General features: G+C 35.5%; 1 protein-coding gene and 1 long non-coding RNA gene across 2 annotated transcripts; one reads left to right on the top strand and one right to left on the bottom strand.

Moving 5' to 3' along the window:
- The first annotated feature begins 474 nt into the window (after nucleotides 1-474).
- On the top strand, nucleotides 475-15,748 carry LOC112011862 (ATP-dependent zinc metalloprotease FTSH 11, chloroplastic/mitochondrial). The gene is given in 21 exon segments (XM_065782145.1): nucleotides 475-849; nucleotides 852-893; nucleotides 896-982; nucleotides 985-1,017; nucleotides 1,020-1,089; nucleotides 1,091-1,151; nucleotides 1,154-1,399; nucleotides 7,741-7,917; nucleotides 8,434-8,553; nucleotides 8,919-8,969; nucleotides 9,887-9,948; nucleotides 10,910-10,967; nucleotides 11,473-11,598; nucleotides 11,673-11,753; nucleotides 12,232-12,361; nucleotides 12,503-12,651; nucleotides 13,688-13,856; nucleotides 13,859-13,968; nucleotides 14,282-14,371; nucleotides 14,458-14,511; nucleotides 15,232-15,748. Coding segments are annotated over 21 exon segments (2,235 nt in total). The 5' UTR covers nucleotides 475-686; the 3' UTR covers nucleotides 15,388-15,748.
- Nucleotides 5,020-7,364, bottom strand: LOC136071162 (uncharacterized). Its single transcript, XR_010632482.1, has 3 exons — nucleotides 7,190-7,364; nucleotides 5,752-5,844; nucleotides 5,020-5,126 (listed from the first exon to the last, which is right to left on the bottom strand). It is a non-coding gene; the product is annotated as an uncharacterized LOC136071162 (long non-coding RNA).
- Nucleotides 15,749-16,061: the final 313 nt, after the last annotated feature.

The raw sequence follows: 16,061 nt of genomic DNA, 5'->3' as shown, positions 1-16,061 counted from the left end.
AAAAAAAATCAATTGATATAAAAAAATCAATTAATATTGTCATAGGCTAAAATTATATCACATTTATCGAATTGATAACTTTGTTTGATGATAAAAGTAATTATCATGGACAAACTTAAAGATTGAAATTATATCACATCTTAAAAAAAAAAAAAAAAACACAGTTACCATTCACAATTATCCTATGTGTCAAATTGCAATTGGAATGAAAGAGATAAAATTTGTTTAATGATAAAAGTAATCATCATAGACAAACTTAAAGGTTAAAATTATATCATATCTTTAAAAAAAAAATCTACTTACCATTCACAATTATTTTACGTGCCAAACTGTGATTAACCGCCTATGGAAAGGCACCAAAGTTGTGATTTTGTTTTTTACTTGTTCCTAGAATTCTTGGGCAACAAGAACAAAACAAACACCAGCAAGTAACATTAAAAATCTAGTCTTATTTCTCATCACCAAAAAAAAAAAAAAAAAAAGTCTAGGCTTATTTCAGTTCCCACACAAAACATAACAAGTCAATTCTCAAACTCACAATCAAAGCCGGCGCCAATTTCATATCCAAAGATAAGGTTCTCTCTGTGGCTCTCATAATATCTCTCTCTCTGTCTCTCTCTCTCTGGGGCTCGAGAGAGAGTGTAACTGAAGCAGAGCGATTCTGATAAACCCTAGCATTAGCAACAATGGTGGCTACTACTCTGCAGGCTTTCTTTGCTGCAAAACCCTCGCATTCTCTATCTTCTTCCAAGCGTTTTCATCTTCCTCTTCCTCGTTGCTCTTCTTCTCTCTCTTTCAACCCGCTTTCTCTCTCTACCTTCACTTCCCCTACTTTCCAAAGATCTCATTTTGTCCCCGGACTATTAGTGTTGTTGTTCCTTGCACATTGCGTCCGAAAGTGCGAGTTTCGATTCCGAAAGGTTGGATTTTTCGGATGCGAGTTCGGTTTCCGATGCCAAAGATTCGAATTCCGTGGATTTTGATGCGAGAGCGCGAGTTTCAATGGGAATAGTTCGGTCCTGAGTCTGGGCATTCGGAAGTTGATGAAATTGAGAGGAAGAGTGAGTTTGGGGAGGTGGGTTTGGAGAATGGGAAGTGGGTAGCGAGGGAAAGAGGAGAAAGTGGAGGAAAGTGAAGGAAAGGTGGGAAATTGAGTGAAAGTGAGGAGGGGAAGAGTGGGAATTTGATAAAGAGTAGAATACCATTGGTGGTGTTGTTGATGGGGATGTGGGTGAAGGTGAGAAATTGTTTTGAGAAGATGATGAAGTGGGATTGGTTAAGTTGGTGGCCCTTTTGGAAGCAGGAAAAGCGGTTGGAGAAGTTGATTGCGGAAGCTGATGCAAATCCCAAAGACCCGGCAAAGCAAAGTGCTCTGCTGGCTGAGCTCAATAAGCACAGGTAAGGTCATTCAGTCTTGTGTTATTATTTAGTGCGTCATCATTTGTTTACTTGTTGGCAAATGTTGGGAAGGGAATGGAATTGTGGTTTGGGTTGTGCAGTGAAAAATGGGCAAGGATTAACTAGAGAATTGATGTAGGACTGAAGCTTGAATGGGCTCCTGATACCACTTTTGATGTAGGATGTTTAGGAATTCAGCACTAAATTAGAGTTATGGATGAGGTCTTGAAGGGTTCTTTTTGATGTTTAAGGGGGTAATGAAAAGATTGAATTTTGAAACATGTTTGATGGCTGCTTGGTTTTGAACAATGAATAGAACAAGAAATAAAGAAAGATAAACACTAGAGAGTCAGTCAGTCACACCTAGGTTTTTCTAAGCAATTACACTTTTGTAGAAAATCAATCCCACTATCAATCTTTTTTTCCTTTTGATAAGTGAATCCCACCATCAATCTTATTGACTACACTAAAGCATTTATATAGGTTATTGGTAAATCCTTTCCTAGAAAGACTAGGACTCTAAATAATCCATTCCTAGACTAGGATTACTAATAACAAAGGAAAATCATATATAAAATTTAAATTAAAAAAAAAAAAAAGTAGTAGTTGAGGTTAGGAGGATAGGGGACAACATTACATTAATAAAATTTGTTTTAAGAGAAGAGACAATCAACATAGTGCATATGCTCCTAAAATGGGGTTGGAAGAATGTATTAAGTAAAAGTTTTGGGAGGACATGGATGAATTGATTCAAAAAGATTTTTGTTGGAGGAGACTTGAGTGGTCATGTTTGGAAGGTTAAGGCTCTGCGGCGTGTTTCCTTCTTTGTGTGGGCTGCTATATGGGATAGGATCCTTACAGGTGATAATTTGAGGGGTAGAGGGATGGATTTTGTTGACTGGTGTATCATGTGCCGTAGGAATGGGGAGACGGTGGATCATTTGTTACTACATTGTGGTAAGGCTTATCGGTTGTGGAGTTTGGTGTTTAGATCTTTCGGGTTCTCTTGGGTCTTGCCAAGATTGGTTGCGGATACTTTATTTGGTTGGTGGAATTGGCCTGGAAAGCATTTGTCCAACATTTGGAATTTAGCTCCTTTATGCTTGATGTGGTTTCTTTGGAGGGAGCGAAATAGGACATTTGAGGACATGGAAAGTTCGGATGACCAGCTTTTGGCTTTTTTTAGTGGCTCTCTGTTTGGCTGGTCTAGGGCTTGGGGACTCACCTCTAGTGATTCTCTCCCTATGTTCCTTATTACTCCATATCACTGGCCACCTTGAACTCTTTTTTTTTATTTATAAGTAATAAAGATATATATTGAAGAACACTACCTTATGCAGAAAAACATAAGGCAGAGAAAAAAATACAAAGGGAAAAGAAGAGAAAAAAGAAAAAGAAAGGAAAAGAAATAAATCAGGAGATACTATTCTAGACTTTGCAACAATATATACTTTGAGGGGTCTTTGTTCTGTCATCTTCCCTTGAAAAATCATTTAGGGAGTGAAGGCGCCAAGAAGATGGGTTTCTTTCTTTGTGGTAGAAAATGAAATTAATAATGGTTGTAGAAAATGACATGTCAGTTATGAGGTAACAAAGAGTACAATTTCAGATAGAATAGGCAGGTGGAATAAAATACATATGGTCAACCTTGGTTGGTCTGTTGAGGATCCATAGCTAACCCCAAAATTTTGGAACTAAGGCTTAGTTTTTGTTGTTGTTGTTTGGTTTTTGGAGAATGAAAGATTTTGTTCAAGTATGACATACATCTGTGTCCATGTTTGTTGGGAAAAAATGAAAAATAATAGGTGTGGGGTTCAAAATGTTAATTGTATTAGATTCAGCTGTATGCCTGTATGTTTTATCTTTTTCACTTGATTTTTAAGAATTAGGGGGGGGGGGGGGGGGGGGTTTTTGATGTAGGATGTTTAGGAATTCAGCACTAAATTAGAGTTATGGATGAGGTCTTGAAGGGTTCTTTTTGATGTTTAAGGGGGTAATGAAAAGATTGAATTTTGAAACATGTTTGATGGCTGCTTGGTTTTGAACAATGAATAGAACAAGAAATAAAGAAAGATAAACACTAGACAGTCAGTCAGTCACACCTAGGTTTTTCTAAGCAATTACACTTTTGTAGAAAATCAATCCCACTATCAATCTTTTTTTCCTCTTGATAAGTGAATCCCACCATCAATCTTATTGACTACACTAAAGCATTTCTATAGGTTATTGGTAAATCCTTTCCTAGAAAGACTAGGACTCTAAATAATCCATTCCTAGACTAGGATTACTAATAACAAAGGAAAATCATATATAAAATTTAAATTAAAAAAAAAAGTAGTAGTTGAGGTTAGGAGGATAGGGGACAACATTACATTAATAAAATTTGTTTTAAGAGAAGAGACAATCAACATAGTGCATATGCTCCTTAAATAGGGTTGGAAGAATCTATTAAGTAAAAGTTTTGGGAGGACATGGATGAATTGATTCAAAAAGATTTTTGTTGGAGGAGACTTGAGTGGTCATGTTTGGAAGGTTAAGGCTCTGCGGCGTGTTTCCTTCTTTGTGTGGACTGCTGTATGGGATAGGATCCTTACAGGTGATAGGAATGGGGAGACGGTGGATCATTTGTTACTACATTGTGGTAAGGCTTATCGGTTGTAGAGTTTGGTGTTTAGATCTTTCGGGTTCTCTTGGGTCTTGCCAAGATTGGTTGCGGATACTTTATTTGGTTGGTGGAATTGGCCTGGAAAGCATTTGTCCAGCATTTGGAATTTAGCTCCTTTATGCTTGATGTGGTGTCTTTGGAGGGAGCGAAATAGGACATTTGAGGACATGGAAAGTTCGGATGACCAGCTTTTGGCTTCTTTTAGTGGCTCTCTGTTTGACTGGTCTAGGGCTTGGGGACTCACCTCTAGTGATTCTCTCCCTATGTTCCTTAGCTCTCTCTTGTGTATTTAGTTTCTTTTCCTTTCTTTTTCTTTTTTCTCTTCTTTTCCCTTTGTATTTTTCTCTCTGCCTTATGTTTTTCTGCATAAGGTAGTGTTCTTCAATATATATCTTTATTACTTATAAAAAAAAAAAGAGTTCATGGTGGCCAGTGATATGGAGTAAGGAATAAATCAGGAGATACTATTCTAGACTTTGCAACAATATATACTTTGAGGGGTCTTTGTTCTGTCATCTTCCCTTGAAAAATCATTTAGGGAGTGAAGGCGCCAAGAAGATGGGTTTCTTTCTTTGTGGTAGAAAATGAAATTAATAATGGTTGTAGAAAATGACATGTCAGTTATGAGGTAACAAAGAGTACAATTTCAGATAGAATAGGCAGGTGGAATAAAATACATACGGTCAACCTTGGTTGGTCTGTTGAGGATCCATAGCTAACCCCAAAATTTTGGAACTAAGGCTTAGTTTTTGTTGTTGTTGTTTGGTTTTTGGAGAATGAAAGATTTTGTTCAAGTATGACATACATCTGTGTCCATGTTTGTTGGGAAAAATAATAGGTGTGGGGTTCAAAATGTTAATTGTATTAGATTCAGCTGTATGCCTGTATGTTTTATCTTTTTCACTTGATTTTTAAGAATTAGGGGGGGGGTGTGTGAAGAGAGAGAGAGAGAGACTTGAGGAACAGAAGGTTCATACCATACTAATCCAAGAGCTATTGTAAATAAGATAGTTGAGATAAGCTCTTGCGTAAAACGTGATTTGTTTGAGACTTTAGGTTCAACCTAGTAGGAAAAACAACTCTTATTAAGTTGAATTTATAATTAAAAGAAGAAAAAAATTCAGCAAGTATATAATAAATCTCAGACTTTGGCTTTAGTCTCAAATTTGACCCTGAAGTGTCAATAGCATCAGTATCAACCTTATAGTTTCAAATCGTTTCAATCTGGTGAGTCTCATGTTTACTAAAAATAATGGAAGACCACATAAGTTGTATTTAGGACCTATTAGAGCACCACAAAAACACTCCATGTAAATTGAAGTTGGTATTTTGAAGCCAAATGAGCTCACAAATATATCGGTGAGTACAAATGTCAAGAGTTTTTTACCATTCAAATAGGTATTAAGTGCACCTTATCTGAGTTGTCATTACTTTCACTGAGTTTCCAAATTGAAACAATCTTGGAACTATCAAGTAAACATTGATGCAACTGAATTTTAGGATTTAATCTGAACCAAGGTCAAACTCTAGGGTTTATTGATATAATTACCCCCCCCCCCCCAAAAAAAGAAAAAGAAACACACACACACATATCAATCTTTCAACAGATAATTAAGGTTTATGCTAAAATCAGCCAATGAGGACCATGTCCTACCAATATGACTCAAAATTTTTGTATAAAATCTTACCATCACAACATGCAATGGTTGCTTCTCAGATATTCCAGGGTTTAGAAAGGGATCATCCAAGTTGCCTGATGCCCGCTGCTTCAACTCTTGCAACTACATTTATAAAGTTAATCATTAGTTGAATTTCAATTATGAAAGAGACTGATTTAAGAGTGGAATGAGGATTTAGATCTGCATTGCAAAACATGGATTAAAACACAAAAAAAAAAAAAAAAAACATAGAACGTTCGTTTGAGTTGTCTCAAATACAAGATTTGGTATCTCAAAACTCATGTACCATAGTAATTAGCTAATATTGACACCGCAGAATAATCCAAAATTTTCCTTCATTTCTCTTGCATTAACATTATACTTTTTTTTTTTTTTTTTGATAAGTATATTAACATTATAAAAATTCATAGAACCCATATAATTTTGTAAATGCTAAAAGGTATTTCTTCATGACTGCCCTACGGAATTCATCAACTAAAGAAAAATGTATGGTGGGTTTTTGAAAAGTATTGTGGCAGATTATTTATTAATTAACCATTGTAAGCTAAATGTGTGCATTTCATAAACATCAACTATATCCATTTGATATATGAGATCATGCAAAATATATATATTTTTTTTAATTGGTAAGTTACTTACGCACCCAATGGATCTTGAACCCATGACCTCATCCTTCACCTAGAACTTATAAGGGGAGGAGGTGCTAGTTGAGCCAGAGCTCATTGGCAGTAAGTTTTACATTATCATAGGCTCACACACAAATAGTTGGTATTAGAACATTTTATAATTTTCATTATCTTTGTTCTTAGTGATACACTATTTGGTTATATGTTACACCAAATGCATATTACTCCACATATACATAAAATGATTGAATGCTATGTTGCAACTTCTTAATTTATTTTCCATGATGTTGAACATTTCAGTAAGATGAGTTCGTTATTTACAATGCAGAATGCAATATAGGGTGATAAATTACGTGATACCAATCTCCTAACTTCTAAATTATATTAGAAGACACACATATAACTATATAGAATATTTATGCACCCATTTCTTTGCTTGCAACATGCACAATATATTGTTTCCACACACATTGTATCCGTGCATGTGTATATGAGTGTATGAATATCCATATGCCAAATGCATTTCTACTACGTATCTCAATGTATTCTTTGAGTTCAAGACATACCACATATATGGACCCTTAGAATAACATGAGATAAGATACAAAAAATAATAATAATAATAATTAAACTCAATTAAATTTTAAAACCATGATTGGCAAGATTCAAACAAGATAAGATACAACCAATCAAAGACAAACTATCTAGGAAGAACCAAATACCAAAACATGACAACTGGAACATTGGCCCAAGGATAGTCACACACATGCAGCATGAAAGGATAGAGAGGGGGAAGGGGAGAAAAAGAACGGGCTTGATACCAATGTAGGAAGACTAGAAGGCTTTCCAGTCTCCTCATCTGGAAGATATTCAGTGATGGCATTGGTGCTGACAAGAGCTCGAAGATATTCTGCAACTCCTCTACTGTCTACTGCATGATCCCTTTGTTCAAAACGCTTAATGACTGATTCCGGACTGACAAATGAGAAGGAATGATAACTTAAAAGAAGAGAAAAAAAAAATGCCATAATATAGAAAGAAAAAAAAAATGTATTTTTCTTGCTCCTTGGAACTATAATTACACCTCCACTGATCGTGACAGTACTCAAACAAAGAGGAAATTTACCCTTCTTGTGTGTATGTTGTTTTTTTGTTTGGTAAGCTACACATGCACCCAAAGGGTTTTTAACACATGACCTCACCCTCCACCTAGCATTTGTAAGGGGAGGAGGTATCCCTTGAGCTAGAGCTCATTCACAAAAATCTAGAATAAAATACACATCCCTGGGAAGGATCATATTGGATTANAAGTCTCTCTCTCTCTCTCTTCACACACACACACACACACACACACGGAGTATCTAGTAGTTAGTGCTTGTCTGTATACTTGAGTTGTACTCACTCCAAGCATGATTTTCTTTTCAGGATACTGGGTGCTGCTGCACTTCAAAAATATGTTGGGAGCTTGGGTGGGATAGGAACATCAGGTGTTGGCTCTAGTTCTTCCTATTCCCCGAAGGAGTTAAATAAAGAAGTTACGCCAGAGAAGGTAGATATTTGGTATCTGTACTCTTGATATTGGTGATCTTTGACATGGAATGGTTGTTTTTGTATTTCTTTGAGGTTGGGTCCCCACCCCTGTTTCCCAAGGAAAGAGAGGAAAACAGGGGGGGTGGGGGGGGACACAGGAGACAGAAGCCAGTGAATATGGAGAAGAAAATGTAGAAAATTTGGTCAAGTACTGAAAATTTTGTTTCAAATTTCTTACTAGAACATGTTAAAAAACAAATGGAGAATTTAATGTGTAGTTCTAGTTCCTATATTTAGTTGAAAGGCTTATCAAAAAAAAAAAAATGGTTGAAAGGTAAGGTAGGGATGTGATATCACCTAAAATTGCCAATAATAGTTTAGATAAAGGTGTTTCTTCAGTTCTTGTAATTATGGTTTCTTGAATATTTTATGGGAGTTATTTTCCAAGGAACTTGGGAGTTGCATCTTTTACTTGCAGTATGCTTGCATTTGAAGCATATTATTTAATCACCCTGACCAATTTGTTTTCTCGCAGAATGTTAAGACATTTAAAGATGTCAAAGGCTGTGATGATGCAAAGCAGGAGCTTGAGGAAGTAGTGGAGTACCTAAAAAACCCATCTAAATTTACTCGCCTTGGGGGGAAGTTGCCAAAGGTTTGTTATTATATTCTATATGTTACAGATATTGAGACTGCTCATCAAAAGGCTTTGGGTGTTCCTTGCTGTGTGTAAAGTGTAACATGTTAATTCTGTTTAGTTTTGTGAATCATGTATTGCACAAGTATATGAATAGCTTATGGTTTTATTAGAAAACCTGAAATTTTTTATATGCTAGAGTGTGGAATGTTTGAGATTAATTACTTCAACTACAACCTTCGATTCTGTAGTCATTCTTCGCCTTCTCTGGTATGAAGAGTGGTAATATCTTTCTGATTTCATCTATCTGTATCTTGCATTTTTCTGTTTATCTTTGCTTGATTAATTTCATAATACAGAGCCTAACACATACTTATTCGCAGGGAATTCTTTTGACTGGAGCACCCGGAACTGGAAAGACTCTTCTTGCCAAGGTAAGATTTTAGTGTCTATAATCCTGCAAATGGTTATTTACTTTGTGATGAGCCCTTTTCCAATCTGTATATGAACTTAGAGCACTGCTTCTGTTAGAGTGGCCAGCATGATCATTAGAATCTTGTCCGAGCGTTGTGTTACAGTTTGCAAGCTACCATTTTGTTAAGATGTTTAAGGTTATTGCTTTTACTGTAAGATTCCATGCATATGTATTTAATGAAGATACTAGTTGTGAATTTAATTTATTTAAAAAAAAAAAGTGAATTTAGGATGCTGTGAATGGAAGTAGGCAGTAATTTACAAAATGCGTTATCTAAAATGATGATTGATGAAAAATTGGTGTGCATTTAAACTCCAGGTGGAATTAAATTTCTCTGTTTATTTATTTATTTAATTTTTTTAAGTTTCTGCCTTCCAGACATCGCACAAGAAAAAGTAAAATTTTAATTGTTTATACTGTTTGGAATTTGTTTCCATGAAAATAAAAGAAGAGAGGAGGTGGGGGGGGTGGGGTGCTCCAAATGGTGTGTGAAATCTAATACTCTAATTTGGTTTCCCTTGTTGTAATGGTGTCTGCATCAATGTTATATACATGGATTTATACTGAAGTAAATGTCTATAACTTATTTTCATGTGTGTATGGGCTTCCATTACATCTTCCTTTTGCCTATTGGTTTTTTTGATATTCAATAGGATGTTCATGCCAATGAGCTCTAGCTCAAATGGAACCTCCTCTTGTAAAAGCATTGTGGATGGTGGGGTCATGGGTTCAGGACCCACTAGGTGCATGTGTGACTTATCAATCAAAAAAAAATTTCAATAATATGTTCATATTTTTCAGATATTAAGATCTTTGATCTAATCTAAGTGATATTTTGTAATTCTTCCTGATAACTATTTGCCTTATCTGTTGAAGGCTATTGCTGGAGAAGCTGGGGTACCTTTTTTCTATAGAGCAGGATCTGAATTTGAGGAAATGTAAGCCAATGTTTACTGTACATAAATTTGGCTAACTTAAAATGTAGTATATTAAATAAAAACTTTCTTATAAAACACATTATACTGTGTCAATTTGTATTTAATGAACTATTGGCCAAATTATGAGGATAATGAAATAATGTTTGGTGTTATTTTTATTGGTTTTTATGAAAATTAATGCCTGTTACCATTTGATGTGGCAATAGATTTCCCATTTTTCTCCTTTTATACTTTTTTTGTCTGCTGGGCAAGTATTGAATTTATCCTTTTGGAGGCATCATGGTGCTGTTTTGTATGAGTAATCCAGAGAAAGTAGGGCTTTTGTGGGCTGTATTTCACTTTTTCATTCACAAGTCTTTGCTGTCCACCTCATTTCTTCTTCTTTTTTTGCCTTACTATCTTTTTTATAGAATCTCATGCCCTTCTGAGAAAATTTCTCATCTGCTTTGAAAGGGATACTTGCTTCTCTTCATATTTGCAACATGTGTTAAACTTCCATCTGTGTAATACATGTCCCTTATATAACTATATGAGGACTGTGCATCTTCTTTTCTGCCTATTTTTGTCATGAGACCTAAAATATGAAAAATGGTTGGAGCCCTGTCTCTGAGTGGTTTCATGATTGGGCTGGGTGGCATGATAGAACTTTACTTTCAAGCGGGATGACCTTAAATCTGTATATTATAACTCTTTCAATATTACTAAACTCTTTTGGCTGTTAAGTTGCCTTGCCAACTTTCTTTTGATATTGAAAATGTTGTACTGATAATAATTGGAATCAATAATTCATTATGTATATTTGACTACAATGTACTGTTTTCCCTAGTTGTGCTTTGCATTAAAATTTGTGATCTGAAGGATGGGATCCTGTGGGTATGCTTTGGAGTGAACTGTATTGCCTGGGGATCTTGGAATTACTTGAGTGGTAGGATGCTAATTTGATGTACTTTCTATATGGCAGGTTTGTTGGTGTTGGTGCTCGGCGTGTAAGATCCTTATTCCAAGCTGCTAAGAAAAAGGTGTGTTGGTTTTTGAGGCATTCTTTGGTGACAATAATGTGAGAGTGCATGCGGGCGTGTTTGGGGTTGATGATTTTATAAACATACTAGAAATCATGATATATAAATGCTAGATAAAGATGTAACTTTTCAATCACAATTTTTCGTATCGAAGGTGGTCACGACTGTGCAACATGAAAATGTGGAGAGAAATTTGGAAACTACATCCTGAGAATTCTGTAAATAATACTGGAACATTTAACATACCAAGAACTAAAATCACAACAGGAACCTGAAAGTAATTTAAATTGGTGGAGAAACCTTTGTGTGCCATGTGGCACATTTATGTTCACTATAGCATTTTGTTATCAGTATATTCCTTATAGTATCTATTATTGTTCTAGCTGTCAAATATTACATTCTTTAGGTACTAGATTGATAAGTTGCTACATTAAGAGGCAAATATATACTTGTTGCTTCAGTGTGTGTTTCTGATTGTGTCATATGCCTATTCCATCTTTCATAGGCTCCTTGTATAATTTTCATCGATGAAATAGATGCTGTTGGGTCCACAAGAAAACAATGGGAAGGCCATACAAAGAAAACATTGCATCAATTGCTTGTCGAAATGGATGGCTTTGAACAGAATGAGGTACATATAAACATGTTGTGTTATTAATGAGTTGCTTTATACGTTTCTGAATATGTTTGACATTTTTTCTGTAGGGCATAATATTGATGGCTGCAACAAACTTGCCAGATATTCTTGATCCAGCTTTAACAAGGCCTGGTAGATTTGATAGGCATGTAAGTTCTGGTCATCACTTAATTTCATCCATTACAGTGCTATTCCAAATTTTCTTTCTTCAGTTTTACTCTATCAGTTTTCAGTGGCTAAGGACTAAGGGATTTGTTTTCTCGATTCTGAGATCTATCTGATTAGATGTTCTCTCCACTTTTGAGGTTTTGTGGCCATTTCAGTCTCTAAATCTTGAGAATAAGAAATGTTGGCTATCAAGCTCTTGCCAGATGATGAATTTGGCTCAAAATTTTTCTTGAGTTGAAAATTTCCCCCTAAAACCTTTTCACGTTTTAGAATTCCCACGGGTTAACTTAAGTCCCTGGACTAAATTAATTCCTGTTGAATGGGTGTCCAAGTTTGTGTCATTAATTCCAAAGTAGTGTCTGCTTTAGATATATCTGAATCTTGTTGTCTATTTAATTTTGACAAATTTTTTTTTTTTTACTTCTTTTTGAGAGAACACTGACAAATACCCCTGTTTAGATTGTTGTTCCAAATCCAGATGTAAAAGGTCGTCAAGAGATATTGGAGCTCTATCTACAGGATAAACCATTGTCTGACGATGTAGATGTCAAAGCGATTGCACGAGGTACACCAGGATTCAATGGGGCAGGTGAGTTTCTTGTCATTCTGTTAAATAGGAGTTCTTTCTACAAATTTGTGAAATATCTGTTAAACAACTGTTTTTGGTTTTTTCTAATGAAATATATGAGTGTCCTGCCAATTAACTTTCCCTGATTTTCTTCTTTACCAGATCTTGCAAACTTGGTTAATATTGCTGCCATCAAAGCTGCCGTTGAAGGTGCAGAAAAACTAACAGCTACTCAGCTGGAATTTGCAAAAGACAGGATAATAATGGGTACAGAGCGGAAAACAATGTTTATATCAGACGAGTCAAAGAAGGTATGCATTTCATTTTGAGGCAATCCAGGGTTGGGTTTGAACCTGTAGCTTCAATGGTTGAAGTGCGATCTTATACCCATAGAATCACATGTTCACTCTTTTGGGTTATATATATATATAGTTCAAGTTGCACTTAGTGTAACTCTTTCTTAATGTTGCATCACTTAGTAGCTTTTGATTTGATTGCCACTTGAAAATCCTAGTGTTGGGTTACATGTTCAATTTGCTCTTAACATGTATTAAAACTTTTATGTCAATTAGATGTTATTTACTATGTGATCCATGAACTTAGTTATTCTCTAACCATTTTGATAGTTTACTATTATAGAAAGTATAGGGAGACAATGTAATCCAACAGTGGATTTGTCAAAAAATACAAGTGACGTAACATTAATAAGAATAACACCAAATGTAACTTTAATTTGACCTCTCTTTCAATTAATAATAAGGAAGAGTTGAGAGAAAAATGGGGAGTCATGCAGAAGGAAAGGGGGGCATTATTTGTTTTTCAAGGAAGTTTTTTTTGTCGACTTAAGGCCATGTTTATGATTAATTGGTGCATTAGGTCATCCAGTTGAGCCTTCTTGAGTATATCATTGGTTTTTTTCTCCCTCAAATCTCTATGTGATCACGAATTAAGTGAATCACAATTAGCATACCAACAGCTTTAAAATATGGGGGGAGCAGGTATAGAAATCTCTTGTATCTTATATCACAGCTAGGCTGTGCAGATGATATTAGACATCTAATTGCTGTGCGGAAAAAAGTGTGGTATAATGCAGAAAGTGAATTGATAGATGGTTGGGGATACTTGAGATGCTGACTTTTGACAGGGATCTCCTAAGCTGGGACCAGTAGTATTTTCTTCTGTTTCTTTGGGGATGGAAAAGAAGAAGGGGGGCAGGGGGGGGGGGGGGTGTGCATCAAACGTAGGAATTGCATCTGGAGGAGAATAAACTCAGTTTCCTAGGAATCGTAAATTTAGAATTCCAAAATGCATGGTAATACTTCCTGATATTCCTTACACTTCATTCAGCTCACTGCATATCACGAGAGTGGCCATGCAATTGTTGCCTTCAATACAGAAGGCGCACATCCAATACACAAGGCAACAATTATGCCACGTGGATCTGCTTTAGGAATGGTCACCCAGCTTCCATCAAGTGATGAGACATCAGTTAGCAAGAAGCAGTTATTAGCCCGTCTTGAGTTTGTATGGGAGGAAGAGTAGCTGAAGAGCTTATCTTTGGTCAGGATCATGTCACTACAGGAGCAAGTAGTGATCTTCAAACAGCTACAGAGCTAGCCCACTATATGGTATGATTTTAATTTTAATTTTTTTAAATTTAAATGCCTTGGAAAATCTATATCTGACAGGAACTGGGGATCATTTCCAATATTATATGGAACCTATCATCATTGTTTTAAATGTTGTTAAAGTGCGCACATGCTCTATATTAATAGTATTTATACTACATTTTATTATCTTGTCAATTCCCAGTGACGTACCCAAGGGATATGGAAATAAGAATAAATCAAAATATTGTGACTTGGATTGTTATATTTGTCCCAAACATGAGAATTATTCTTTTCAATTACTCAATGCGGTGTACTTCTTTCATTTGGCAAGGTATCAAGCTGTGGGATGAGTGATACAATCGGGCCAGTTCACATCAAAGACCGGCCAAGTTCAGAAATGCAATCACGTGTTGATGCTGAAGTACGTTTTTTGGAATCTGGGGTTCTTGTGATTTAACAATGATGTTTGTGTATTCTTAATCTAAATTTCTCTAATTGGTTGTGCAGGTTGTGAAACTCCTAAGAGAAGCATATGATCGTGTAAAAGCCTTGCTAAAGAAGGTTTGTCCATTAGATTTCATTTGTTTGCAGTCTTTTTATTTTTATTTTTAAATTAAAAAAAGAGAGAAATCTGCTGTCCTAGGTTGTTGGGCACTCTTATTTTGTCTTATTTCCACTTGGCAAAACTAAAGGATATTTTACTTTAAAATATATATAAAAAAGAATATATTATTTTTATGGCTTTTAGGTTCTCAATATTTTCTTAAAATAACAAATATAGAAGAGAGAGAGAGAGAGGCATATGAAATTATAGCTGTCATTAAGCAAAATGATGGCATTATTGAAACATACAGTTTTTTAAATAGGGGTATTCCATGAACATATGTTTTTATTTTATTTTTTATAATAATTAAAAAAAACAGAAAATGAAAAAAATATTTTTTTAATATTGTAATGAAACTTGAAAATGATTAGGTGGAATAGGGGCATTATTGGAATTTATTTTTCTATACATGTTATTGCTATATTAAATATTTTAGAAAATTTGCAAAAATACCATGAAATTAGAATTCCATAGTCTATACCAATTCAGCAGCCAATAAGCTTCTAGCTCAATGGGCACCTTATAAGTGTTAGGTGGAGGGTGAGGTTGTGGGTTCAAGGCCCATCGGGTGCGCATTTAACTTTACCCATTAGGTTCAAGAACCATATGACTGACGTTCAAGGTTGGAATTAGGAATTTCTACTGCTAGCTAACTTTGTCTTAAACTCTTTTTTCAGCATGAGAAGGCTTTACATGCGCTGGCAAATGCACTTTTAGAGTATGAGACACTCAGTGCTGAAGAAATTAAGCGCATTCTTCTTCCTTTCCGTGAAGGACGGTTGCCAGAGCAACAAGAAGAACAAGTAGAAGAAGCGGACCTTGTATTAGTTTAGAATTTGACTCCCTTTCTTGTCTGTAGTTTACTTGACTATGGGAGAGGCTCTGTACAGTTTATTTGAAGCAGAACAGGTCCACAGGTGGATTATTTATGCTACTCTCAATTACCCTCTCCTGTTCACAAGTTGTTCTTGGAAGTCTATTCATAGACGCGCAGATGCACATATGAAGCAACCATCTGGCCTCTGCTCGGACAATAAAGGTGTTAGATATCTTGTAGTATTTTGAGAAATCCTGTAACTTTTACCCTGTAACCTTTACCCCCACGGACAATAAAGGTGATAGATATCTTGTATAACTTTTACCCCATTTTGGGTATAATTTTGAAGGAAATTCAATTATTTGGGATTGCAGGAACTGTATTGTACTTTGTTGAGAGTTCTCTGTTCAGCATGGTGCCCATTCTTTCCATTTCGAGACTGCAACATTTTTGATATCAGTGAGTCTAGAGTTGCAACAATTTTTCACAATTGTCAAGGTAGCAAGTTTTGAACGATAGATAAAATGACATCAATAGCAGACTTTATATGAGAAACAATGAAAGCCTGTCCTCCTAATTGTTGTCAAAGTTGTTCAGTCTTAGTATTACTCTTTTGGTATGGCACGAAGATCAACTTACATCTAAAGGTGGGAAATTGATGCTCTTGGCACATTGATTTGATAGAGGGAA

Source organism: Quercus suber, unplaced genomic scaffold (genome assembly GCF_002906115.3).
Source record: "Quercus suber isolate HL8 unplaced genomic scaffold, Cork oak 2.0 scaffold_291, whole genome shotgun sequence".
Classification (NCBI taxonomy): Eukaryota; Viridiplantae; Streptophyta; class Magnoliopsida; order Fagales; family Fagaceae; genus Quercus; species Quercus suber.
Note: the sequence above shows the minus strand (reverse complement) of the source record. Positions and strands in the feature narration are given on the sequence as shown.